At 41.2% G+C, this 27,925-nt stretch overlaps 1 protein-coding gene across 1 annotated transcript in view; it reads right to left on the bottom strand.

Annotated features, from left to right (window-relative positions):
- ccdc88c (coiled-coil domain containing 88C) overlaps positions 1–27,700 on the bottom strand; it is a 51,697-nt gene extending 23,997 nt beyond the window's left edge. The window contains exons 1-16 of the mRNA XM_062439829.1: positions 27,121–27,700; positions 24,394–24,506; positions 22,058–22,166; positions 10,538–10,607; positions 9,438–9,496; positions 8,273–8,356; positions 5,785–5,928; positions 4,574–4,806; positions 4,012–4,093; positions 2,836–2,994; positions 2,331–2,477; positions 1,934–2,084; positions 1,626–1,807; positions 1,367–1,504; positions 987–1,271; positions 100–897 (exon numbers count right to left, since the gene is read on the bottom strand). Of these exons, the coding sequence (XP_062295813.1) occupies positions 100–897; positions 987–1,271; positions 1,367–1,504; positions 1,626–1,807; positions 1,934–2,084; positions 2,331–2,477; positions 2,836–2,994; positions 4,012–4,093; positions 4,574–4,806; positions 5,785–5,928; positions 8,273–8,356; positions 9,438–9,496; positions 10,538–10,607; positions 22,058–22,166; positions 24,394–24,506; positions 27,121–27,180 (2,814 nt within the window). The 5' untranslated portion in view covers positions 27,181–27,700. The remainder of the gene's footprint in view (positions 1–99; positions 898–986; positions 1,272–1,366; positions 1,505–1,625; positions 1,808–1,933; positions 2,085–2,330; positions 2,478–2,835; positions 2,995–4,011; positions 4,094–4,573; positions 4,807–5,784; positions 5,929–8,272; positions 8,357–9,437; positions 9,497–10,537; positions 10,608–22,057; positions 22,167–24,393; positions 24,507–27,120) is intronic.
- Between the last annotated feature and the right edge of the window lie 225 nt (positions 27,701–27,925).

The following is a 27,925-nucleotide window of genomic DNA, read 5'->3' as shown; positions in this document are numbered from 1 at the left end:
CAACAATCTATACACACATCTATACTTTCATACAGGTGATAGACAGTATATCAGGGTAGGTTAGTCTGAATACTGGCTTATGAGTGTTTTTCCTCTCACCTCTCTCAGTGTAGCCAAAGTTTTCTTGTCAATGGTCGCCTGTTTCTGCAGCTCCTTGTTCTCTCTCTCCAGCTCCTTGGCTTTGACTGCCACCTCCTTCAGCCTATCCACCTCCTTACTCACAGCCACGCCTTCCTTCTCCACCGTAGCTAGTGTCGTTGCTTTCTCCTCCAGTTCCGTTTCTTTCCCCTCCAGCAGCGTTCTGATCCTCCAGGTCTCCTTCTCCAGGTGCTTCCTGCCCTTCTCCGACTGCTCCAGGTCCAGTTGGAGCTTCCTCCTCTCCTCGTCACCGTCCTCTCTTCTCCTCCTCTCCTCTTTCAGTTCCTCTACTTCCCTCCTCAGTTCCTCCTCTCTGCTCTGCACCTCATGCCTCTCTCTCTCCAACTCTTCCCTCTCCTCTTTGCTCTTCTCTATCTCCTCCTCTAAACGATGCTTCTCCTGGTTCATGGTGGCTGCGTTCACCTCCAGCCTCTCCACCCTCTTCCTCTCTCCTTGTGCCTCTTCTCTTGTCTCCTCCAGCCTCCTCTGCAGCTCTTGCGTTTTGCTCTGCGCTTCCTGATGCTCCTCCTGCAGGGTGGCGAGGCGGGCGGTCGAGGAGCGCAGGTTTTCCAGGGAGCAGCGGAGGTCTAGGTTCTCCTTGGACAGCAGGCCGTTATCTGCTTCCTGCCTCCCCAGCCGCTGGAGCTCCTGCTGGGCTTCCTCTGTCTCTCTCTTCAGCCTGTGCACCTCCTGCTCAAGGGAGAACACCTGCTTCTCTAGAGCCTCTGACCGCTCGCTGCACGCACGCAGGGATGCCACCTAGAGGCCAGACAGAGAAGTATAAGTATAAGTATAAGAGTCATTTTTATTTGCCATAAACCGCACATCATAAATAAAACCTGCATTACCTCTCTGTTCAGAGCGTCCCTGCTCCTCTCCACCCTCGCGGCCTCCCTCTCCGCCTCCTCGCACCGTCCCGCTCTCTCCCTCAGCCTCTCCGCCTCCTCGCTGGCTTGTTTGAGTTGAGTCTCCAAGCTGACCAATCGGGAGGTGGTGTCGGTGATGTTCTGGTGCATGAGGCGGTTCTCTGCCTCCGTCTCGCGCACCCTCGCCTCGCTGTTGGACTGAGCGCGCTCACGGAGGGACTCCACCGCGTCAGACAGGTGCTGCTTCTCACTCTCCAGCTCTGAGATCTGATTGGAAGGTAGAAGTAGAAGATGATGTCAGGAAAGGCCGCAGTTTGGTGTCTTTATAAGTAGTATTAATGATTTAAGTGTGTGTTTTCTACCTGTCTGTCTTTCTCTGCCCTCAGAGTGTGCAGATCTCTCTCCAGACTCTGTTTTTCCTTCAGTATTTCCTCTCCCAGAGACTCCATGTCCTGATTGGTCAGCCTCTCCTGGTCCAATAAGCCTTGGAGACGCTCCAACTAACAAATAAACAAAACAAAGTGTTATATAAACTTTAAGTCTTCTCTGTAACAATTCAAATATATATTGTATAGAGCCAATTAGATAGTCAAATGGCTCTAATGCATCCTGGTCTCTTGCCTTCTTGCCGAGACCCTGGTTCTCCCTGTCCAGCTCCTGTGTGTGGAGCTGCTTCTCCTGCAGGACGTGACTCTCATCTTTCAGTCTCTCTATAGAGGACTGCAGCTCCCGGTTCTCCTTCTCCAGCTTCAGCACCCGACTGGAAACGCACTCGTTCAGCTCGTGGACAATCGACTTCCGAGCTGCAGCACAGGAGAAATTAATGGGTTGGGGAAACTCGCAGATAATAATAAGACAATAGAATAAACAGAGCAGAAAAGCTAAAAAAAAAAAGAAAAAGAAAAGAAAAGAAAAAAAGTGGGTCTTACTCTCTGTGTTAGTGTTGTCATGGTTCTTGGTCAGCTGTTCCAGTTCCCAGCCCAGATGAGCCGACTCGTTCATGCTCTGTTTCTGTCCGATCTCCAGCAGCATGTTCTCCTCCACCAGCTCTTCCAGCCTCCGACGTTCGTTGTCCCGCTCCTGCACAACACACACACACACACACACACACAAGCTTAGCAAACTCAAAACACACGTCTACAGCTGAAATACATAAGTGGTTAAACAGACATGTACAGGTATAGGTGGCTACCTCAGAATTTTGGTCTTTTTAATGGGAAAAGCCTTTAAAACAGAATAAACATAAAATTCTGTCTTATATAATAATACATTGTTGATATTGAAAAACAAATATATTACTTAATGAACATGATAGGTGTGTAATACCATTTCCAGGTCCTGTATTTTAGCTCGTAGTAACAGGTTGTCTTTCTCGAGCGTGTGCAGTTTATCACAGCGCCCTCTGGAGGCCGACAGCTGCTCCTCCAACAGCACCTTTGTCTCCACCAGAGTCAGGTTGTCCTCGCGGAGCTCCTGAATGACCACACAAACACACACACACACAAACACACATTTTGAGGACTGCCATAAGCAGCTGACAGGTTTGTCTGGCTTCATCGTGCATTTGTTTCTCCTCTATCAGCTGGAAGATTTACGAAGGGGTGTTGTCATGCATATTAGAGTCCTATAATCACCCTTATTATTATGCCTTAATGTAGATTGAAGTAGATAATAACACACAGATAATGAAAAATATGAACTTTAAAATAAAACATGAAAAGCCCTGCAGTAATAAAAATGAATGTGTCTAATACAGTACATACAGCAGTCTCACACAGTCAAATAGTGTCAGAACATGATGGTTAGGTATAAATAGAAGCTGTGTTTGTACCTCCACTCTAGTCTTGTAGAAGTGAACGTCATTGAGCTTCTCTTTACATCGGGTCAGTTCCGTCTCCAGTCGATCGACCCGGGACGCTCTCTCTCTCAGCGAGTCTACCTCGTCCCGGTACGCTCGCACCGACCGAGCCTCACAGGACAGCGACTGGTTCTGAAACACACACACACACACAAATTGCCTTTTCACTTTCAATTTCATTTGTTCCCTAACTCTAACCTCAGCCTAATATTCACTTTAATATTGATGTAATGTTTTCTGATTGAAATGTGAGCAGTTTTGGAGTTAAAATTAAAGTGTAGATTCATGATTTACATCAGTTGATTTCCACGAGACGCAGTGTGTACCCATCTCATTTTAACATCAAAACAATGTCAGCTCTTTGATTTAGATAATAAACGTATGTATGTTAACACTTCTTCTTGTGTGTGCTTTTTTTTGGTACTAATTAACCCTTAGGAAAGTTCTGGCTTTTCAGTTTTATATTGGGCTGTGTTCATGCATATTTTTTTCACCCAAATCACTCAATAAAAAGGTCTATAATACATATGTTGTAACTTAGTCTAACTTCAAAAATGAAGATGAGATAATGATGAGATGTGTGTATGCATGTTCTCTCACATGCATACACTCACACATGTATGTATGTGTGTGCACACACGCAGGTCATCAAACTCAGTAGAATATAATATATAACACTTCAAACGTGCAGTACATTTACTGTTTAAGTTACAGTCAGTTATTGTGCTTTGACTATTTGTTTAAAAACAGTGTAAACAAACTGGCATTTAAAGGGTTAAAATCCTGAAAATGAATGAATAATTGATATTTATCAGGACTGATGTTAAAATAATTCAGTGGAAGTGGAAAATAATATTAATTTATCATATCTTATCATCTTTTAATGTGAACATTTTTGTCTGTAATGAGCCATATGTAAGACTTTATAAAATAAGGCAAAAGGGTTAATAAAATAGTATTAAGATACTGAAATACAATCAGGATTAAAGAAGGACGAGGATCAGGGGCAGCTGAAAACTGTCACTAAATGATGCCAAACCCCGTCTAGATTCTTAGACACCACACAGTCCAATCTGCTTTTTTCCCCCCTCTGATAAAAACACACTAGTAAAACATATCTAACATCACTAATGATAAAGTGGCACTAACCTCTTGTTTCATTCTCTGTAACTCCTGATCCTGACGCTCCACTTCGTGTTTTGAATCCATCAGCTGCTCTGTTTTCTCCTCCCTGCACGCACACACACACACACAAAATTACAGGTCAGCTTCAATTAAAATTTTTTACAATCCATCATTAAGTTACATAATCGGCCCCACACCCTGGTAATGTGTGGATAAGTTGACAGTAATTGAAGAGTTTGACGAGTTTGATCATAACGAGGTTGGAGAAAGGTAGCGTAGACTTTGTTGTACGGTACAGTTTATCTAGATAAACAAATCTAGACAGTAAATTGAGTAAAATGACTTTCAGTTGTTGTGTGTGCAGTAGGTGTTTATAGTTAATCTCCAAATAGATGGATCCTCTATGTGATTTGACTGTAGATTCATCTGAAGTAGACAGCATAAAAGGCTGAGCTGGTTGTATAATGACTTCCAGCTGCAGCTTGTATCGCCACAGTTCAGCCTTTTACCAGCAATACCCACAGAAACATTTTGGGCAACACTAACCGGGCAACAGTAGGTTTACAGTAAGTTGTAAAAGACTCACAGTTCCTGTCTGTATCTACGGAGCTTGGCTTTGGTATCAGCGAGCTCTACAGACAGATGCTGCTTCTCCTCTTTGGTCAGCCCGGCGACGTTCAAAGTCGATCCTCCGTTATTCAGCGCCACACCTCCAGAGGTCTGCCCACGCTCCGGGCTGCTCATGCTCAGGGACCTGCACCCTTCCTGGGGCTGCTGACTGGACAGGTAGTCCCTCTCCTGGGTCAGATCTACAATCACCTGGAAGGCAATACAAAAAATACAGTGTGTATTCTCTGTTTGGTGCTTTATCATCCTTACATTTTGCTCTTAACAATTCTATCAACAGAGAATATTTAATATCCTTCAAATTCATCCATTTATAGGCAAAAATGTCACATATTCATTCAGTACTTCCAACAGAATGATGTGTTAGTTTAAAACAACATCACAAATCTGCATATATAACATCCTATTATCTGAATTATCAAACATATGTGACCAAACCAACTGCATCAGACAGGAAACAGACAAGTGGATGGGCTTTTATTTGTTTATAGGTATTATGAGCCAAAATGTCCCTGGTTTACGGTCAGTCCGAAATAAAGGCACAAAACTGCCCCTAAAAAACCCAAAACAAAGACTAAAAGTGGATATGTCATACTGAAAACCCCCCCCAAAAAGTGTACATTAAAGCTGGAGTGCTGGACATTTGTCTCCTCCTTCTGGCAGCTAGAGTAATTGCAAAAACACAGTTGACACATGCTCACATCATAGTCTCAGCTGTAGCCTACTCTTTCACTACTGTTGTGGCTGTAAAACAGTGGATATGTTGTTTTGAGGTTCAAATAACATGAAATCACTTGTTTCATGATCTGAATTTGATCCATTCAGTCCAATAACATCTGGAAAGTCTAGAAGAGCAGCATTATGAAATTATTTTATGCTTATTCAAGTTAGCAGAGAGCTAATTGTAAGTTATCCAGCACGGCTGGAGCAAGTCTTTATTGTGTCAGTATGCGTTCATCCAGCTGACACCACATTATAAACTCTGGTATACTGTGCAATAAAGAGATTGATCTGGTGGTGAAAGGCTTAATCAGCATTGTGTGAACTCATTTGGCGAGGGCGGGCCTTCATTTATATGTACAAGTTCCATATTGCAGGTTTTGTGGGTTTAGTGACATGACAGTATCAGCCACATTAATTGGGGAAGTGGTTGTCGTGGAGTCCCAGTACCTCGCCTGCTTTGTCTCTCTGGTCAATCAGTTGCCGTAGCGACACAGCCATGCTGCGGGACAAAGGTTCCAGGTCGTCCTGTGCGAGCTCGGCTCCTTCCTCCAACCAGGACAGGTCAAGAACGTTCATCTGGTTATGAGTCACCTGAGAGCACACACACAAACACACACACACTAAATATAATGGTATCAAATGTGGGACACATTAAATATAACAGTTGGGCTACATACATGTCATGTTACCTACTCTATATGCTAATTTTACCCCCTTCTGTCTATGAGTGAACTATTAAAACCAGAGAAGTTAAATAAGATGTAACAGTTTAAGTAACTGTCATGTTTACACTCATTATTCTATAATTCAGCTTGACTTATTTGACATATTTGGAAACCCCGGGATCTTTCCAGCAAGTTAAAATAATTAAGTTCTGTGAATTTGAACAATGCTGGTCCACATAGTGAGTAGTGATGGATTCTTTAAAGTGTCAGTGACCTTAAAGAAGTTAACTAGCACGGTGACACCATTAACCTGATGGATGCTTTCAAATAAATAAGCTTTGTGAAAATAGGAAGTAGCTTTATTAACTGTCACATTCACAATGCATGGCCCTTAAATTGATTACTGCTGACCAAGCTGTTGTTGTTCTCTGATATATGTCAGCTGATGACAAAAGCATTACGCTTTTCAAAGAGTTTTCAACCATGTTTCACAGTCTTCATGTGCTGATTAAGTTTTGACCAAGGTACATGACCTAAATATGGAACTGGTGACATGTGATAACAAGTGACACTACAGGGTATCTGCACATTTTTTTAACTACAAATGTAATGACTTTTAAGACCTCTTTAAAACCTCTTTAAGGAAAAAAATAACACCACTGTGTCCACAAAAGAATACGACAAATTGCTGCTGTATACACAGTAATAAGCTCTCGTATTAAAATGACTTGGTAAACAGTGGTGGAGGGTTTCAATTAAGTACTCAATGCAGAAAAGTGTCACATGTGATTGTTGTGCTCATATATAATATATAATGAGACATATAATAATGCAAAAGCAGGACTTTACTGTTTACTCATTTCCAAGTCATTTATATAGTACTGTTACTCATGATTAGTTTCATTAGTTTTAATAGTCTAACTGATGATTATTTTTACTTTGATTAATAAGTTGATTGGTTGGTTATGTAAAATAATCAGAAAATAATGATAAATAACATAAACTGAACAAATATAATTAAACTCAAATCAAATGTAATGTATTAACTCCTATAATTCCACACATTTTAACACATTTTTACACCTTGAATATCAAAAACTACATTTCAGAGGAGTCTTGATTAACTTGTACATGGAACAGCTGGTATCAGTGGGGGTCTGGTGGACAGCTACCATATATCAAGCCCACAGGTGTACAGGAAGAGGATGTTTAGCTGCCACAGTACGCAGGAAACACACAAATAGAGAGACATAAACTAACAGATAGCAGTGGTGATGAGCCTCCTACACAAAGCAGGTATAAGGAGCTGTGATTTAAGGAAGGACACTGATTAATCAACAGGGACCTTATTAATTTAATTAAATGAAATGAAAGGCAGTTTAAGATTATTTTAATACCACACAGGATGCTATTTTATACCATTTTCATGGTCCTATTAGCCAAAAGATGATGGACAGCAACGAGAGACAATTATCAATACATGAATTTATTGATATAAATGTCGCATTTCTGTCACTGCTTCTATATACAGTACCCTACCATATAACCACCTGTTATAATAAGACACCAGTTCCATATTTAGGTCATGTCGTGACAAGTGAACGATCTCTATTACATCTGAACAAACTGTAATTGCTGATGAAGACCACAGGATGCGGTTGACGGCCCCAAAAAAGCACGCAAGAGTGCCTTGAATTGAGATTATTCAGTTAAATTACTGCCAGCCTTTCAGTTTAGATCAGAGTTGAGGTTGAATGCAAAGTGAAGGATATTCATCATCATATACGATGCCCATACTGATATTATGGAATTTAAAAATTCTGATATCAATATAATCCGCCGATAATCTTATACATACAGAATATATACATTTTACATTATAGTTTTCCAAATGTGGTTACCAAACACTTGTGACAAAGACATGTATTAGAAGCATGATATTTTACAGTTTAAGAATAACCTTAATTTTTATTTTAAAAAGTGTGTTCTGTAACAGTAAACTTCACTGGGAGTTTAATATGTATATATTAGTTTAATATGTATATATTAAACTTGAATAAGAAATAAGGATTAAATATATAATAAATAATCAAATGTGGCCTATATATCTATAAAAAAATATCAGCACATATCGGACGGTATAATCACTGATACCGATATGTCTGTGATAGGCCAATATCGGCCAATAATATCAGTTGACAGATATACGGTCGGGCTCTAATATCTGTTTATTTCTATCATAGATTATACTGGCAGTGTGTTCTACTGACCTCCTGGATGTGAGAGACAATGGCTGCCTGTGTCTCAATGTCCAGCAGCTTGATCTTCTCTATCATCTCCTCCTTACGCTCACACTGAACACACACACACACACACACACAAATAAATAAAGGAGGAAATTAAAAAAAAGTCACAAAAATGTTTTTTCAAAATAAAGATAAAGCATAAATGTGCAAGTTGTTCACGTATCAGGATTTTTTCATTCTGCTGATGTCAGCAGAACAAGATAATGAGAAAAGAAGCAGTGTGATATAAAAAATGTGAGTTTGATTGGCAAATGTTTATCTGGCCGTTACTGGAGTGGAGACAGAGTTATTTTCAACATCAACAATATTATCATGTGGCTCTATCCACCACTCCCTCCCTCCCTCCCTCTATCTCTCCCTCCCTCTCTCTTTCAGTTCATCCCTCCCTCATGACCTTCCTTTTTTCCTGAAACCAGTCGAACCAGAACAGGTAAGGGAGTCAGACAAAAGAAGGAATGGAGGGGAGAGAGGGAGAGAGGGAGAGAGGGAGGGAAATGAGGAAGGATAAAGTGAGGAAGGGAGTAACAGAGCAGCCGTGGGCGACAGTGAGATGAAAAAAGTGTTTGGTGGGTTCAGACAGAGACATGAGACAAACAACAAACAGAGAGAGAGAGAGAGAGAGAGAGAGAGAGAGAGGGGGGGGGGGGGGGGGGGGGGGAGCACCTGCGCCCCCACCTCCCACATGATTGGCCCCTCCTTTTTCATTCCTACAGGTAACCTTATTAACTCTTTAACTACCACATCTGACCAAATCTCAATTGCTCCTGAACATTTCCATAAGTCAAAGTGTGTTTGAGATCTAACTGGTTGGCTCACATCCTGAACTCCGCCTCATTTACTTGTACAAATATTTAAACTATTGTTCCAGAGCTTTAAATCTTACACTGAGGTGTTCAACATTTGCTACATTTTCATTATTTAGAGCCATAAACCTGTTGGCTGTTATTGTTGTTTGATTCCACAGTTGTTTCCAGTCCCACCCTGCACCGCATCAGCAGGCCAACTGAGCAGCTGTGCTCAGACATGCAAAATTAAACAGACATGAACACACTTCCTGGGACAGACTGGGTGGTACAGTTCGCTCGCGTGTTTGGGTGTGTGAGTGTGCATGTGTGTGAATGTGTGTTACCTGGACAGCACAGCCTAGTACCAGCAACAATAGTCTTTTCAGCTCCTCCATGCTTTTAGCTGTGGGGGGTGACAACAAAACACACACACTTTAAAAAAAAATTGTTTAGTAACCATGACACCATTAATGGCGGTAAACCTACAAGGTACAACAAGATTGAAAGTTAGACACAAGGCCAATTATCACACCTCAGGGAGTGTTACAGTATATTATGCAATAGCTAACCTTTCACTGCTGACTAAACAGGCTTTTTGTTATTCACTGAACTACATTTCAACTTTGGTTAAACTCTGCAAAGATACACATACAACTGTACAGTAAAGACTAAACTATTAAACTATTACTACAAAGACACACTAAATATAGACCTAGTATTATTACACATTTATACTTCATGCATGTACTAATATGGAAAATTTGAAGCAATTTCCTCCTTCAGTTGTTTATCTAGTTTCTGGTTAGGAAAGCATGATAACATTTTAACTTGGGTTGAAGATATCTGAAACATTACACAACTATATAAGGGTCAGTGACTAATAAGGGTTGGCGAGATGAACAATTCAAAATTATGTTAAAACTAGTTTTAAAAGCAGCATCGGGTTTGTTAAAATGTACATTTATTTTTGTTGGTTTTGTGTCATTTGAAATGAAATTTGCATCATTTTTTACCAAAAGTAAGACTGAATGCTCCTGAAAATGTCAAATGGTGTAACCACAAAAGAATGTTAATATTTAAGTGGACTTATACTAATAATGACTTCATTTAAATATAAACTGAAATGGTTCCTGATTGACATGATTCACCAGATTAAATGTAATATTTAGAATAATTGTATTCCATTACATGTTTAATTATTTAGGACAAAGTTTTTATGGTTACACCACTTAGACATTTTTGGCATAATTCTCTAATATATTCAAAAAACCTCATTGACAAAATCTAACTCTAGTTACACTGTTTAATCGCTGCTTTCTTCACTTTAACAGGAAAACTGACTGATGTTAATAGTGCGTATCTTTCAAAGAGGGTAGTGGAACTATATGGGCTTGATCAACAGCAGGGCGTGTGTGTGTGGGGAGTGTGTGTGTGTGTGTGTTACCTGATATGGGATCCTTGGCGATGCAGAGAATGTTTGGAAGGGGCATGACTATTAACTGCTGTAATGTGTCCTGTAACAGAACAGAAGAGATGAGGGGGAGAAAAGACTTTAAAACAAGATACATAGATACACCGGCCAATATTTACACATCTACTTTTATTTGTGTCACTTTGAGGAACAGTTCCTCCTCATGTGACTAAGCGTAGTCATAATATGTGTAGTTGTGTTGTTCTGGCTGCTCAGTGTTGATCTAAACACATTCTGTAAAAAGGACTCAAAGTCCGGTTTCGGGCTGACCCAGACCCGTGTGTGCCTATGTGTTGTGTCTGCGCATGTGTGTGTAGGCAGGAGGCCAACAGGAAACACACGACAAAGACAAAGAGAGTGTGTGAGTGTTCTGTGCGAGTCAGGAAAGAAACCGGGCCCGCTAGGAGGGCATACTTTCCATTCCTGAATATCCTCTCCTGCTGCCTCCCAAAGAAAACCCCACACCTGATTGTCCAGAGGGGACGAGAAAATTCTACTTTTAATAAACTAAAACATTTGACTAAATCACACACACACACACACACACACACACACACACACAGAGAGACAGTGCTGGGGAGGCAGAGGTGCTGTGTCACTTGTTGTTTTGAGATGAGGGAACATGAGGGGATTAAGGTCACATAGGAAGACATTAGGTTTAGAGAAAGCACACATGGGAGGTGACATGATGGTTACCTCTTGCTGAGGAGAAGGGAAATGTACTGATGGAGGTGTGTGGAGTGTGTGTGTGTGTGTGTGTGTGCTGACTCTGTGTGTTTTGGGAGCAGGGAAGTGACTGTCAGCAGGGAAGGGCGGGCTGGAATAATGCTCATACACACCTTCCTAACATCCACACATGACCTGTAATAGTGGTATTTGGTCAGTTCAGCCATAGCTTCATGAGGTATGCTCTGTCTTTCTTTCTTTCTCTTTCTCTCTCTGGTCGAGCGTCACCTGCTAACCAGGCAAATAAACGCAGGCATCAGCTTACACCACCGTTACAGCTGAGCTGAGCTGCAGGGACAAATGTTCAGGTAGTGCAATACCTGCAGATACTGTTACACCGGTCTATACAGCAGCAGGTAAGCTGATAGCCCACCAGTCTGTCCCACACACACACACACACACACACACACACACACACACACACACACACACACACACACACACACACACACACACACACACACACACACACACACACACACACACACACACACACACACACACACACACACACACACTGTACGGTGTGAATAAAACATGTGAGCTGACTACCAGATGTCTTTAAGCCAGAGCAAGACTTCAGCTGAGACCCACGATCAGTCTGGAAGCACTGACATGAAGTTTAAGTTTATTTTCATGCAAAAATACGAGAGAGGATGAAAGAAACAGCTCTAATAGAGCAAGTGAGAGTGGAGTCTTTAGATTTGAAGCTCGAGTTGGACAAAAAGTTTAACATTTGGCCTAAAAAGAGACGCCATGTTGTAGTCCAATCAGCTTTTAGCTTGTCAGGCTCAACTCTACAGTGTCAGACTTGGTTCAAATATTTTAAGTCTTAGTTGTGTATCAACTTTAATGTTATTATAATCATGCAAATGTTGGTCATTAGTTTGAAAAGGTGCCTGCCATTAAAAGGTGGAGTAGAGTTTTGTTTGCATTATGTTTGCATATATTTTCCTTCTTCATAAAACATTTGTAAAACTGATTTTTAAACTATTTTATTTCCTTGGTAGTCAAGTAGTTACCACACATGCCACATAATAACAACATCCCTGGTTCCATTCAGGCAAGGGACTTTTGCTTCAAGTCATTCATCTCTCTCTCCCTGTTTCCTGTCGGCCTCTATGCCAGCTACTTTCAAATAGAGCCAAAAATAAATCTTAGTATTATTAGTAAGTATTTTATTTCCATATACTAGCTCACATGCTTCTATCACCAGTCATTTAATATGTATCCTCTGAGGAGCATCAAGTGTTGATTATTATTATTATTATTATTATTAATTCAAGCTTGCAACAATTAAACAGTGTTCCTACTGTTGGCTTCAGTGGTGCTGTTACCTACATATCACTCACTGGCATGGGCAGAACATTTCTGTGGTTTTCTGTCAGCTTTGTCAGCAGAGGCTGCACAGCAGGAGAGTGTTATAGAACACAGCTGCTGTAGATGCTGCAGCAAAGTTAACTGTCCTGAGGGAAACACGAGGCAGCAGGATGCACAGCAGGTTTGTGAGCAGTTAATAGTGGTAGAGGAGACTCGTAAATGACTGAACAATGGAGGAGATGTTTTTTCCCCCAGAGGATCATCTTTAACTCCTGCTGGTTAGACAATGATGTCGCCTTTAAAAATCGATGCTGCTCTACTTTATGTCGACAATAGACTTCCTAAATGTACTGTAGTTTTACTTTTAGAAACTCTTTCACCGGATGTCAACAGTGCTAAACTACTGCAAACTCAAATCGAGTATCACATCTGGAAATACACTTTGACATGTGGGGCTGGGTACCGTTTAAAAAATGACAATACCAGTACCAATCCAAGTATTAACTGGTTTTGGGGCTGCTGTGGCCCAGGAGGTAGAGCGGGTCATCCACTCATTAGGAAGATCGGCAGTTCGATTCCCGGCTCCTTCAGTCCATTGATTCGTCCTTGGGCAAGATACTTAACCCTATATGTGTGTGTGTGAATGGATGAATATGACATGTAGTGTAAAAGTGCTTGGAGTGGTCAGAAGACTAGAAAACTACTATATAGTCCAATATCCATAAGTGGTTGTTTTGACAGGCAGACTTCAACAACATTACATAATAATGATAGCGGTCAGCTGTTTCACACTGTCAATTAAACATTACATTTAAAACGTAACGAGTTTCTGAACCAAAAAGGATTCAAATCTAAATAATACTTTCCTCATTTACTGTGAGAAACCTGCACACATGCTTTGTAGTGATTGTATGACAGTCATGTTGTGTTTTTAAAGCCAGAGTTGCGTGTGGACTTTAACCAGCTCTGCTGATCTCTGAACCACATCAAAGGATCATTTTGGTGTACACTTTATTTTTCAGTCTACACGAACTAAACAAACACTTTCTCTCTTTTAACTGAGAGCGTGTAAGTGTGTATATGTGTGTGTGTGTGTGTGTGTGTGTGCGTGTGTATACAGCTTTGATCTATGGATATTCTCCTGCAGCAACATCACCAGCAGGATCTAACACTTAAAACTGACAAGAGATCAATATGTGCTGCTATGCTGACCCATTTACACACACGCATACACACGAATACACACGCACACACACAGCCTAATTCCACGGCCCACTAACACACTGGGCTCACATTTCTAATCCAAGATCAATAAAATGGTGGCAGCTAACATGAGATGTGACTTTGAGCTGCTGAGCTCCACAACTTTCTCTCTACTGGAACTGCTTTACAATTCTAATCAAACACTGCTCCTCTCCTCTTAAGAAGCCTTTTACTAGTTAACTACTTTTGATACATTTAAAAGTTCATTCTGGTTAACTCAAGAACAACTTAGAGTAGTAGTCAGAAGAGACGGTGTTCCTGATCCAGCCCAACGTCTCTGACCAGGAAGCACTTGTAGTATTTATATTTGGATAACAACAGACAGCAACTGGATTGCAACACACTGAAGAAGAAAAGCTGGAGGAAACATGTTCTTTAAAGTGAACTTTCACAGCTGTCAGGGATCCTGATGATCATGTGATCTAAGATACAGACTGTTGGACTGATACAACCCCTTTTTCATTCTGGACTGAGACCTTTATCACGTCTCTTTCCACCTTTTTTCTCTTCCCTTGTTTTTCTGTAACCATGCAGTCAAATAAAGACTTAACAGGCCAACCTACTAGATAGATACATCTGTTATTTTAGATGAAGTTTTTATTCTTAGGATCAACATCTCTTTCAAAGTATACAGTGACTGACACTGATCAGCCAACACAAGTGCATAATATTGATTATCTTATTAAAATGGCAGCTGTGAAGGGGAGGGATATATTTAGGCACCAAGTGAACAGTCAGCTCTTGACACTGATGTGTTGGAAGATGGACAAATGGGCGAGTGTAAGGATCTGAGCAAAATTGACAAGGGACCAATTGTGATAGCGTCATGACTCGGTCAGAGCATCTCCAAAACAGTAGGTTTTGAGGGGTCTTTCTGGTCTACGGTGGTCAGTACCTGCCAAAAGTAGTCAAAGAAAGGTCAACTGATGAACCTGTGACAAAGTCATGGGTGCTCATTGATGCACATGGAACTGAAGGTTATCTCGTCTGGTCAGATCCCTCAGAAGAGTTGCAGTAGCACTAACTGCAGTAGCACTAACTGAGAAAGTTCCTGCTCTGAGCGATGTTGTGCTGAGAAACGTTGGGTCCTGACATCCATGTGGATGTTACTCTGACAAGCACTACCCACCTAAACATTGTTGCACACCAAGTACATCCCTCCATGTCAACAGTATTTCCTGATGGCCTCTTTCAGCAGGAGAAACACCGGATAGATACCGCAGAAACTTTTCAAGAACGGTTTTAGGAACGTGACAAAGAGTTCAAGGTGTTGCCTTCGCCTCCAAATTCTCCAGGTCTCAGTGTAATCGAGTATCTTTGGGATGTGTTATAAAAACCAGTTGGATCCATGGAGACCCTACCTCACAACTTACAGTGCTTAAAGAACCTGCTGCTAACATCTTGGTGCCAGATACCAGAGGACACCTTCAGAGGTCTTTTGGAGTCCATGCATAAATGGGTCACAGCTGTTTTGGTAGCACGAGGGGGATCTACACAACATCAGGTAGGTGGGTTTAATGTTATTCAGGTAGAAGAAGGAGTGGTAATTACTGATGGATGAACGAAAAGGTGCTTTTACTTGCTTCACATTTCAGGAGTCAGGAGCAAATAAAGTGGTACAACTGCATGAGAGTGTTACAACTAATAACTTCTTACTTAGCTTGCATCAGATTTTATTCAATTTAGTTTTTAAAAAATGACTCCACTAACTAACAGGCAGACATGTGGGACTGAAATCAAAAATCCTTGATGGAGGTAACAATATGAAATTTATAGTTGCGACGATTAGTTGATTAGTCAATAAGTTGCCAATTAACATCTAACTAACTGACTGAAGACACTTGAAAACGTCCTCCTGGGCTTTCGGAAAGAGTGATCAACATTTTTCACCATTTCCTGACATTTTACAGACCAAGCAACTAATCAGTTAATCAATTAAATAATTACCTTCACATTCACATTATGAATCAATAATGAAAATAAGTGTTAGTTGCTGCCATAATTCCAATAGTGGTTGAATGTTAATGAAGAACAAATGAAAAGTAGCACTGGTTTGCTAGACTTAACTCAGTTTTCCTCCAGCTAAAAATAACAGTTAAAACAACAATTGAACTAATAGCTTCTTGAAGGACTGCTGTGTGTGTGTGTGTGTGTGTGTGTGTGTGTGTGTGTGTGTGTGTGTGTGTGTGTGTGTGTGTGTGTGTGTGTGTGTGTGTGTGTGTGTGTGTGTGTGTGGAAGTAGAGTTAATGCAGGTTGAATGACAGCTGCTGACACAAGTCCTGTCTGTACAGCGCTGTGCTGGGAAACAGTTAGTGAACTGTTCAGAGAGCTCCGAGTTTTCAAAGGAAGTCAGACAGAAACACGGAGACAAAGTGAAGCCTCATTCCTTCCTCCATAGTAACACCTCTTCTTTCCTTTCTTTCTTTTTTTCTCTCTTTACACAAAGAACATTAGCTCTCTGTCTCTACCCTGGAAGGCAGTTGTTGCCCTCTAACAGTCAAAGAGGTGATGACGCACACACACACACACACACACACGATACAATAAGTTAGATCAAGCCAAAAGGTAATCTCATGGTCAAGCCTCACCCTTCCAATAAACACACACACACACACACACACACACACACACACACACACACACACACACACACACACACACACACACACACACACACACACACACACACACACACACACACACACACACACACACACACACACACACACACACACACACACACACACACACACACACACACACACACACACACAGCGGCAGTCCTTCCTGACAGTAAGTTGAAGCAATAAAACACCGTCATTGAGTTTGAACAGGGTTAGTGTCCACACATTCAATATTACAGCCCACCTTGCCACCAGGGTGTGTCTGTGTGTGTGTATATGTATGTATGTATGTATGTATGTATGTATATATGTATGTATGTGTGTGTGTGTGTGTGTTGTGTGTACAAAGTAGGCCAGAGGATATGGAGTTCAAAACATCCCATGTAGGCTTGAGGCTTTGTTCCGCCGTTCCCACGGTAACCAAGGAGGCGTAAAGTGAGAGGGGGGAAAAAAGAGGGGCGAGCAAAGGAGAGAGAGAGAGAGAGAGGGGGGGAATTGTGCTCGAGTTACTACACAACAAGACAATGTGTTTCACACGAGCTTCACACACTCACACACACTCTCACTTAATAAAATACAAGTCCTGCCTCACTATTGTTGTGTGAGGTACTGGGACTGTATTAGAGCTGGAGAGCATTCCCCAAAAATGTCTCATATTCACACATATTTCTTTTTGATAAAATAAATAAAAGTGTTGCACACAGTAGAGTGGTGGGAACTAAAAACGATGGTACTTTTTAATTATGTGTTTAATTCCTGCTTTAATAATAGTGTCAGAGTGGGTACATGCAGGGCTGCAACTGACACCTTTCCTTTATCTGTGAATATACTCCATTTTTAACCCTTACATGCTGTTCAGGGTCAAATTTGACCCATTTTTACATTTAAGAGCTGTAAAAACACCATATACACATTTCTTTAAATCTGAATCTTCTTAATGTGACCCACAGTATACAAAAATGGAAATCTTTTTTTTTTTTTTTTTCATTTTTGTGAAGCTGATACACAAAAATAGCTGCTTTTTTTCTTTAATGTGACTGTAAATAAAGCAACAAAAATATAATCAATCACTGAACCCATAATGAAAATGATTGCTAGTTGCAGCGCTGTTTAAATACATGGTGATATTTAACTAAGAAAAGACAAGAAGCTGCAACCAGCAAATGTTTTTTTTAGCTGTTTAAATTAAAAGTCTGATTCATTTTCGGTTAATCAACTGATCAGCTGATTGTTACAGCTACACTGTGTCAACAGTTTAGAATTATTCAGAGAGTGATATCAGGTTACTGTGTTCTGTACAATAGAGAGGCAACAGACGGGAGGTGACTCTGACCCCCCCCCCCCTCACACACACACACACACACGGTTAGTGCTTTGTCACTGGGGAGAGTGGGAGGATTCACTGGACCGGCCTGTGTGTCTGCTGGGACATCATCTAATTAGGAGAAAGCCAACGCCTAGTGCTGTATGAACAGCTGGGTATAGTGTCTGTGTGATGAATGTGTGTGTGTGCTCTATCATAGGCTACTTTTGGGGACAGATCTCAGACTTGGGACCAGTTAATTGGTGATGGCTTGTCCAATTGGGGACAAAAGTCAAGTCCCCAGTTGGGAAAAAGCAGATTTTTGAGGTCAGTGGTTAAAGCTTAAGTTAGATTTAGGTAAGTTGTGGTTAAGGTTAGGGTTAAGGTTAGTCACCAGGAAATGAAAGTGAGTCTATGTAATGTCCCTAGAAGTGACCATGGCTTGATGTGTGTGTGTATGTGTGTGCGTGTATTTTGAGCTTAAACCTACTCACATTCTAAAGCTCATAACTCACTGACTTAATGTTATACTAAGGTGTGTATATGCACGTGTGTGTGTGTGTGTGCGTGCGTATGGGGGTGTGTTAAGGCCAGAGTATTTGACTGTGGTTAGAGATTAACCATCATGGACAGATTAACCCCAAACTGCCCAGAATGACCCACTTCACAGAGCACACACACACACACACACACACACACACACACACACACACACACACACACACACACACACACACACACACACACACACACACACACACACACACACACACACACACACACAGTAGAGGAGCAGCAGATGTGGTGTGTATTGTGTCTGACCTGCATGGTATCCATACATGATCAATGTTACACTGCAGTATTCTGTGTTATGTGGGACACTATGAACAATAATGACACTCTTTGTTTTGGTAGGACTAGAGAGATCCAGAGAAAATATCATATTGTCTTTCTAACCAATTAATACTGAGATGATTTTCTATATTATTCGTTATCATTAATAATGATCAAAAATAAAAGCATTGTACCAGTCACGCACCAAGCATAATTACAAATTGAGACCTGAGAGCTGGTTGAAAGCTCCATAAATTCATAATAAGATATTCTGTTACTATGAGTGGATACACCTCTGGTAATATTAGATCAAGCTGAATGATATCTGACTGACATTAAACTGAATAACACTATGATGCTGACAGCTCTGCACTGTAGCTGCAGTTTATTGAATGGAGTGATGGTCATTTACAGCAGACACACTGTTCATACATACTGCTAACATACTATTTCCTTCAATTAAAGCTTCATTTGAAAAGCTCTGCACACCCACACAGGTGTTTCCACCCACTTTCTGATTTGACCTCAACTCAGGATGAAGGTGGGAGGAGTTACTCTGGATAACATGTGTCTGGTGATCTGATAATGAATGTACAGCAAAGTGTCTCGAGCTGTCCACTTGTGTCCAGATGCCAGATTTGTTGTTAGTGTAATAAAAATGTTTCATGAATTAACATACATACACAAGCTATTCCAACTGTTCAGATTTCTCCTCTCCATTCTTTCATTTATTTACCAAAACAAGCACCACTTCCTGTATTGATGTATTTTCAGTTCAGTTACATCCTGGCTGGGAACGCATCAGGACACATTAGAGTTTACACTACAAGAAATATGTGGTCAGATACATCCCAGGCTACCTCGGCAAGTGGTTTAAGTGTCCACTTGTGATTGGATCACCTGAGACGCATGTTAATGTTAGGTGTAAACAGGGTCATTATGCTGAAGTCCATGGGTACATCTCCAGTCTCTTAATTGATGTTTCCTCGCTCCTTAATCCTCGCCTGAACTGGAATTTTCGCGAACCATCACTTTGACGGCCGTCCCGAGTCTCTTATTTCGAACAAGGATCAAGGAGCGAGACATATCAACAAAGTCCAGAGAAGATGTCCAGGACTTCAGTATGTCCTGTATGTATGTATGTATGCATAAGCTTAGAACAAAGGGCTTGGGTGGGTTACTTTCACAGCACGACCTAAATAAATTGGATTAATGTGCGATCGCATAGGTTAAAAATAGCAGTTTGAACTTCTATTTTTAAAGGTGCTGCACGTACGTTTTGCATCTATTCTAACTGATGAGACTGAGGTTACCAATAATGTTATTGCAACAGATGTAAACAGCTAATATTGGGTGCACAGTGTTATTTTAGCTGCCACATTAACTGCATTCAACTCCAGCTAACTGACACACATTCTACAGAAACTCGCTATCAAATTATCTTCCTCCAGATTCAAATCATCAACAACTACATGAAAGCAATATGCTCTCGGCGCTGTGTGGAGCTTAGAGGAAGTGTGTGTGTGAGCAGGACATGTCTACGAACTCTGCCAAATCAGCTGCATCTGAGCTCCTTATTGCTGATTTGTGTTGTTGCGCATTGATGCACGCAGGATTTATGCATGTGGATGAAAGGCTGTAATTAGGTGTGTGAGGACGCTCACGTTACATCACTGTTTGGCATCGGTACACACGCAAAAAACTACAAACACACACACACACATGCTACTCAGTGTCTAATCTACATGACAAGTTTTCCTGTTGTGAAAAATAACAGTACACACAGCTGGGTAATTGATTAAAGTGACATTCCACCTAAAATTTACTTTAAAAAAAACAAAAAAAAACCTCTCCCTTTTTGATGTTAATCTTTCCTGACACAGTGGAAACGACCTCTGATTTCACTCATTTACTGGCATCCTCAAACAGAAGTGCTGAACTGTATCAAACTTGATAATAATAGATGCAGGTCTCTCTAACGCATGTTTTTGCAGTGGAGAAACCACTAAAAGTAGCTCATATATCTCAGTGTGCTTCTCCTCCTGCTCGCTGTGTTTCAGTCACATTCTAAGCAGCTGATACAGCTCATACTTCATCGTTTTGGCAGGAGGATCACCAAATGATGTGCCTCTAAAGTTTCCCCACATCTACAGGCTGGCTGATAATTCTGGAAAACTGCTACTCTCTCCTCTGACTTTGTGTGTGATGACTTTTAGGATAAAATGAGACATGGAAAAATAGTTTCCGTGGAGCCCAAGATGTGAAACTGAACCCTCAATTTTAAAACAGAGACCTGAACAGAGCTAAAAATGTATTAAAGGAAGTTGGTACCAGACTTACCAGCTTGAAATGCAAAATATATGCAAAGTTATTTACAAATATAAAAACAAATCATGTCTTTTTTTATTTCTCCTGACCCACTGAGTTAAAGTACTTTAACAGAGCAGTTATTATGTTACTGGAGCTATGTTACTTCACACAACCTTCTAGAATTACAGCTCCACTTAAAAAGGAGAGCAGTGAGGGACTTTTGTAGTCTTTCAACATAAGAACAAAGTTTCAAAATGTGTCACTGAATGCCGCCTTATCTTACTACGTCTTCCTGTGTCAGCAGCTTTCATTACTGCTGCACAGAGGCTGCTTATTCTGTGCTGCTATAATCCTAAAATCTCTTTATTGGTAGAAAGCAGCATTTTCATAACTGCTTTTAGATGAAGTTAGTTAGTATCTTAATGAACCTAGATTGACACGGTTAAACTGACTTACTTCCTGGTAATATTGAGCAATGCACATGATTGGTTGTAAAGCAATTATTAAAAATGATTGGCCAGCAAGTGCAAAGCTGATCAATACTGATGTATGTCATAATCAATACAGCTGTGACTGACATGCACACAGTTATATGATTTAGGAATGTGTATGCGTGTTTGTGTGCGTGTTTGTGTTTGTGTGTGTGTGTGTGTGTGTGTGTGTGTGATTGGCTTTAGGAATATGTATGTATGTGTTGTTCTATGTATAGTTTGTTGTGTGTGTTTGCCTGCAGGGTTTGTTCAAGTATCGAACATCAAACACATGACAAGGCTACAAACAACACCCCCCTCCCCTCCACCCATCCCCCCAGGCAAAGCAAATCAGCTTAGGGATCGATGACAGTAGCATTTCCAACAGAAAGAGACAGAGATTATAAATTGTCTAACATTAAAATACCACACATCTATGAACTATGTGTGCTGGTGGGATCAATAAGTAGTGTAGTTTGACCCGTGAACGCTGCTGTAGTTTGTGAGCACACTGTTGGCACCATCTGTGTGTGTGTGTGTGTGTGTGTGTGTGTGTGTGTGTGTGTGTGTGTGTGTGTGTGTGTGTGTGTGTGTGTGTGTGTGTGTGTGTGTGTGTGTGTGTGTGTGTGTGTGTGTGTGTACCTGGTAGTACATCCTGATGTGTCTAATGAGCACAGTCAGGTTGTGAAGGCGAACCGCCATGTCATTGTTCATATTCTTGTTCAGCCTCTGATTGGTTGGGCTGGGGTCGCTATGGAGGCAAAAACACAGACGTTATTAGTGGATGTTTAAGACAAAGATCATCAAACCCCCCCCCCCCAAGTGCAGGGCAACTATTGTGCTACAGAAGGATTTACGTTCACATCCACATGTCAGCCGGTGCCACACTGATTTGCATATGAACAGAGGAGGAGGAGGAGGAGGGGGGGGCAACACTGTCTGTGTGACCTACTATGACTGTGATGACGTCAGTGTGATGTTAGAGCTCAATTCACCTCTGATGGAAAGTACTGCACATGTACAAAGGCTGGGAACCAGTAAACAGACTGTTACACCAGCAACTCAAAGTCTGTTTACAAGCCTCTTATTAACTTTATGCATCAATATATTAATAAAAGTAAAGTTCATCCTATAAATCAGCTGTCCAATCAACTATGTTAACAGTAAGTTGCACCAATCCTTTGTAACTATTGGTATTGCTTATGTTGTGTTATTCTAGTGAGCTGTCATCATTAACAGCATTTTAATTAGGAGTCATTATTTCTAGGCCTGTCACAATAATTATTGACTTATCGTACAATAACGCAATTATCAACAACATCATGTCTATATATGGACTTATCGTATGATACATGGACATGACCTTGATCATTTTTTTTACCTCAATATTGCCACACTTCACATTAGCAGCTAAGAGGCTATTCATGTCACATTGGCTAAGCAAGTAGTGTCCTCCATTCATCACTGTGTACGTCCTGGGTGAAGACTGTAGAATTTAAATGAGCAGATCAAGTGTTCTTATTTTAAAGGAACAAAACTAAAGTAAACATGTATGGAGGCCAAAAACAGTTTAATTAAATTATAAAGTCTATTAAACTTAGTGAAAAAGTATTTTAAAACATAATAACAGCATCAGGTGGGTGGAGCACCAGCTGTGTGGAAATTCAAACCTAACCTACTTATGATTTATGTTGGGTTTTTTCTGGAGGAGTTTTACATGTCAGTGAAACAGCTGCAACACACAAAGTAGTTCTCACATAGAGAGAACTGTCAGGCATAGAAGTTGTATAGATAACTGAACCAACTAACATAAGTTTGCTTTTAAGTGCACATAGACCTGTCATGATAACTACTTTTGTTAGACGATATATTGTCTCATAAATAATCGCGATAAACGATATTATTGTCATTTAAAGATCATTTCATACCACGGATATACTATATATGATAAGTTGATCATTATTGTGACAGGTGTAGTCTGAGACAGTGAGAGGGTTACAGACTGACTTTCATCTCCTGCTCTTCACATGACAATCAGCTGCTCTTCTTTGTTAACCCGTTTAATTTGTTTCATTGATTACACTAAACTAAACTAGTTCTGCTCTTTTAACTTCAGCTTTTTAATACATGATGCACTTCAACTGCTTTCAACAGCTTCCAGCTTTCACCTCAAATGATCTACCTTCACTCTGTGTCAGCTTGTTTCACTGGTTTCATTTTCACTGTCAGTTCAGCTTCTTCCATAAAAGCTGTGTAACAATACTGCTATGTGTTTACAGACTGGCTGATTTAACAGCTGACTGCTCCTCTGACTGACTGGTCTGCCAACTGTCTCTGAGTGCTTTTCCTTTAATATATCGCTCACACAGCTAGCAGCTCTTCCATCCGGGGCCCTCCTCCCTCCTTCTCTCTAACCCAATTTCTCATAAACCCCTACCAAGTCCTAATCACCCCCCACTCCCCACACACCCCCCACCAGTCAACCCCAGCCTACATTCAGTGTGCGGAGAACAATAGCATGCTTATAATTGTTTCTGAAGACAATAACTGACATATGAACATGTGGTGTGATTAGGGACAGTAGAAGGAGGAGGGGGAGGGGGGGGTCTCTGGATTGGGGTACGCAACAAGATCCAGATTGGACACATGTAGGTATGATTCATTATTATTATTATTATTATTAATATTATGGGGTTGTGTCTCAGCTCTAAAAGGGGTCTGTCACATATCTCCATCTCAAACTCTACCCGGCTCTTCTCGCTGCAGACTCGAGCGGCACATCTGGCTGAGACGTTTACGACCCGAAACCAGCGAGTCAGGATGTGGTCGCTCGAGCACGCTGACAGGCATGCACAGGAAACGCTGGATTAACTCACGTACCAGTCATACACCAGTCCACATACACTTAAGGACATTTCTGATTTACTCATGCTTGTAAAAAAAAAAAAAAACGTGGAGCTCACATGGGGACTACCTACATGTGTGTCATGATCTTGTGCAGGAAGACGCCGTCCGCCAGCTCCATGAACATGTTGACCCGCTCCTCTGAGCCCACGTCCTCGCACGGGCCCAGCGGACCCAGCGTCCTCACCTGGAGACAGAGACAGAGAGAGGAGCTGTTAATCACACCTGGAAATATACTGTTGATGTGTTTACTTTCATCTTAATATGCTGGTGACATCATGCGTTTTTAGGTAATGATATTTATAGTCATGTATTATTATTATTCAGATGTTTTTATTGGGTTTTTTATTTTTTTATTATATACTTGTCTTTCAGGTTGGCAGAGCTCAAAGGTTACTATTATATCATGTGTGATTCAGCAGTGTAACACATGGGTGTATACAGAGAGCTGGGTACAGGGTTCAGTCCTATGACAGTTGATCAGTGGTGCATGAAAAAAAAAAAAAGCCCACTTCCTACACAGTCTTCACACTATATGAGCCTCTGACAGACAACCGCTTACTCCTGGCTAACTTGAATTTGGTGAAAACAATGCAGTTGTATTAAACACATTTTGCTGGCATGGTTTAGGTCCACTTGTCCCCGTAGAGGGAAGAGTCACTGCAAATCAATACAAAGTAGTTGTGAGTGATCACCTTTATCCTATGATGGAATATTTCTATCCTGGAGTGCTCTCTTCCAGGATAACAATGCCTGCAACCATAGAGCGCGAGAGCTCACTGAATGCTTTGATGAGTATGGAAATGATGAGAATCATATGCTGTCTCAACCCAGCTCAACACCTATGGGAGATTTTGGACTGACGTGTTAGACAGCGATCTCCACCTCCATCACCTAAACACTAAATAAGGGAGTATCTTTTGGTAGAATGGTGTTCACAGACTGTAGAAACAATGCCACGGTGCATTCAAGCTATTCTGCTGCTTTCTCATCCAATCACACAGCTCTAGTACAAAGCCATAGAAGCACAACCTTAAAGGCTAAATAGTGACGGTGTAGGTTTTCTAAACAAAGACCATACTGACATCAAGTAGATGATGTCATTCAGAGGGTTTCTCTGGTCAAGTGGTTCAGGCTGCTACCATAAAACCACACTGTCCTCTATGTGATTCTGTCCACAGACTGTTTTTAGTAGGTTATAACTAGAGCCTGACTGATATGTTGGTCAGTCAATATTGGGCTTTCATAGATATTTTTAAGCTATATGGGCAGCATATATAATCCTTTTTCTTCATTCACGTTAAATATATATGTGCATGGGGTTTTTTTTTTTAATCACAGTGAGTTTCCATTACATAACTTTGTCACAAGTGTCTGATAGCCACATTTGAGGAATCACTGCAAACATTTGCATTTTATTCATTATTCTTTATATAAGATTATCAAGATATATTGATTTTTTTTGTACTTCCTAATATCGGCATCGGCCCCAAAAGTCCAGTATCAGTCAGGTCCTATTTAGTAGCTTAACTGCAGCATAGAAACATTTAAAAGAAGCTTCACAGTCACAGATAACTGCTGCCTGTTTGCAGCTGTGTTGATCTGCACAAATCAACATTATAGCCATTCAATATATATATACACGCAGCACATTAGATGTTTAAAGTTTGGACTCATTCAGAGAGCTGTAGCTGAGAGCAGTGCTCTCTTTTTCAGGAACGCCCTGCACACACTCACACAGCTGGAAGCTGCCCAGTACAACCACAGTCTGATCTGCTGGCCACTGAGCAGCTCCACTGGAGCAGTGGAGGATTAAGGGCCTTGCTAAAGGAAAGCACTGCTCTTTCATTTTCCCCAACCAGATATATCCCAAAATCCAGTACAGGGATCAAATGTGGTCCAGGGACTGTACTGGTGACCTTCAGGTCTCCAGTCTGCTTCTCTGAACCATGAACACTGAGATAAAACACACAGTCTGAGAAGGTGAAAGTTGCCCTGTGTGGCCTTTCTTGTCTGGGCCTTGTTGACTGTGTCCAACAAAGACGGGAAAAGTAGGTGGCTGACCGCTCAGGTCAACAGGATGTGAGGTCACGGGGAAACAGGAAGTACCACAGGGTTAACAACCTGTTGACTGCTCTGCTGGGTGTCACAGTCTGGGCTAACAGCCTAAACTGAGCTACAGAGATTTGAACACAAACACTGTTATCTATAACAAAGTGTGTTAGGGCTTTAAAGCTGCCTGTAAAACAAATGGAACACACCACACAGTGATAAAGGTGCATGAGGAACTGCTGCAGTCTAAAAAGTAATTAGAGGTTTACACTCCCTGCTTTAACTGTGCTGTGTCAGTGAATGCAGCACAGACTCAGAGCCTCAGTGGCAGGTGATTCTTCAGTGAACACATTGATCATCAGCAGATCTGTGCAGACACATTCATGAATAACATCAACATGTTCATGTCCAGAAGTGATGGAAAGGCACAGAATGATGAGCTGAGCTGCAGCACATGCATTCAGTGAAGCAGGAAAAACAGTTCAGCTTTTTTTCTGTTTGACAAAGTGAGAATTAAATATGGAAAGTCCCACAGATACCAACAGAAGCCTTTCTACTGGTCACTAGGAAGAATGTCACTCTCACTGCACACACAGAATGAAAACACAGTGATTGCATTAAAGCTGCAGAAGAGAAACTTATTAAAGAATGATGCATTCAGGGTCAAAGTGCTTGGTTAGTTATGACACTGAACATGTGTGTAAATGTATGGAAATTGAAAGCAGCAGAAAAAAAAGACCCCCACTCACCCAAACCACGAGAGGTGACTCCATGAAAGAAGCCAGTAACTCGGACACAGTCACATCCATGGCTGCTCGAATGGCTTCCGATCAATCAATCAATCAATCGATATCCGCAGCAGGCTCGCGGTAGGTCTCCACACCGGACAGAACAAAGCCCCCGCGAGGCATCGATCCCCCCCCAGCACGAGCTCTCTCTCTCTCTCGCTCTCACTATTGTCTCGCGCTGCCCCGTTTCCCTAAACACTGGGTTTAAAATAAATAAAAAAACTATTTTAAAATGAACTAAACTTATTCTAGAAACTTCCAAAAGTAGCCATATGCACCCAAGGGTGAGTTCCAGTCCGTTAAAGCGGGTAAATATCCAGTTCGTTTCTCGGCTGAAGGTAAAAACACTTGATCCAAACTTCGCAGGACAGTTGTTCACGTTGCCAAGGATACAATGCCTCGGACCGTAAAGTAGCAAGGGCGACGTGAAAATAAAACAAAAAAATAAACAAAGTGTTAAAAAGTCAAATGCACGATAGAATAAAAAAGTAAAACTTTCAATTGTTAGCTGCTACATCTCCATGTCTCTTTTTTTACCTCTCTCCTCTCCGTCTCTGCATCAACCTGACTGTGAGACCAGAGGAGGAGGAGGAGGAGGCGGGGGGGATTGACTGACAGGCGTGCCGACCAATCCGCTACTGCAAGAAGTGTGATTCCCGCCCTTTCCCAATAAATTAACCAATTAAAGTTCTCCAATTTGGAAGCGTTTCTATGAGGCTGACGTCACCGTCAGACTGATTCAGGCAGCCAAAGAGTATTAACGGAG

The sequence above is a fragment of the Scomber scombrus genome, chromosome 19 (genome assembly GCF_963691925.1).
Source record: "Scomber scombrus chromosome 19, fScoSco1.1, whole genome shotgun sequence".
In the NCBI taxonomy this organism is placed as follows: Eukaryota; Metazoa; Chordata; class Actinopteri; order Scombriformes; family Scombridae; genus Scomber; species Scomber scombrus.
This window is presented reverse-complemented; position numbering and strand designations above follow the sequence as displayed.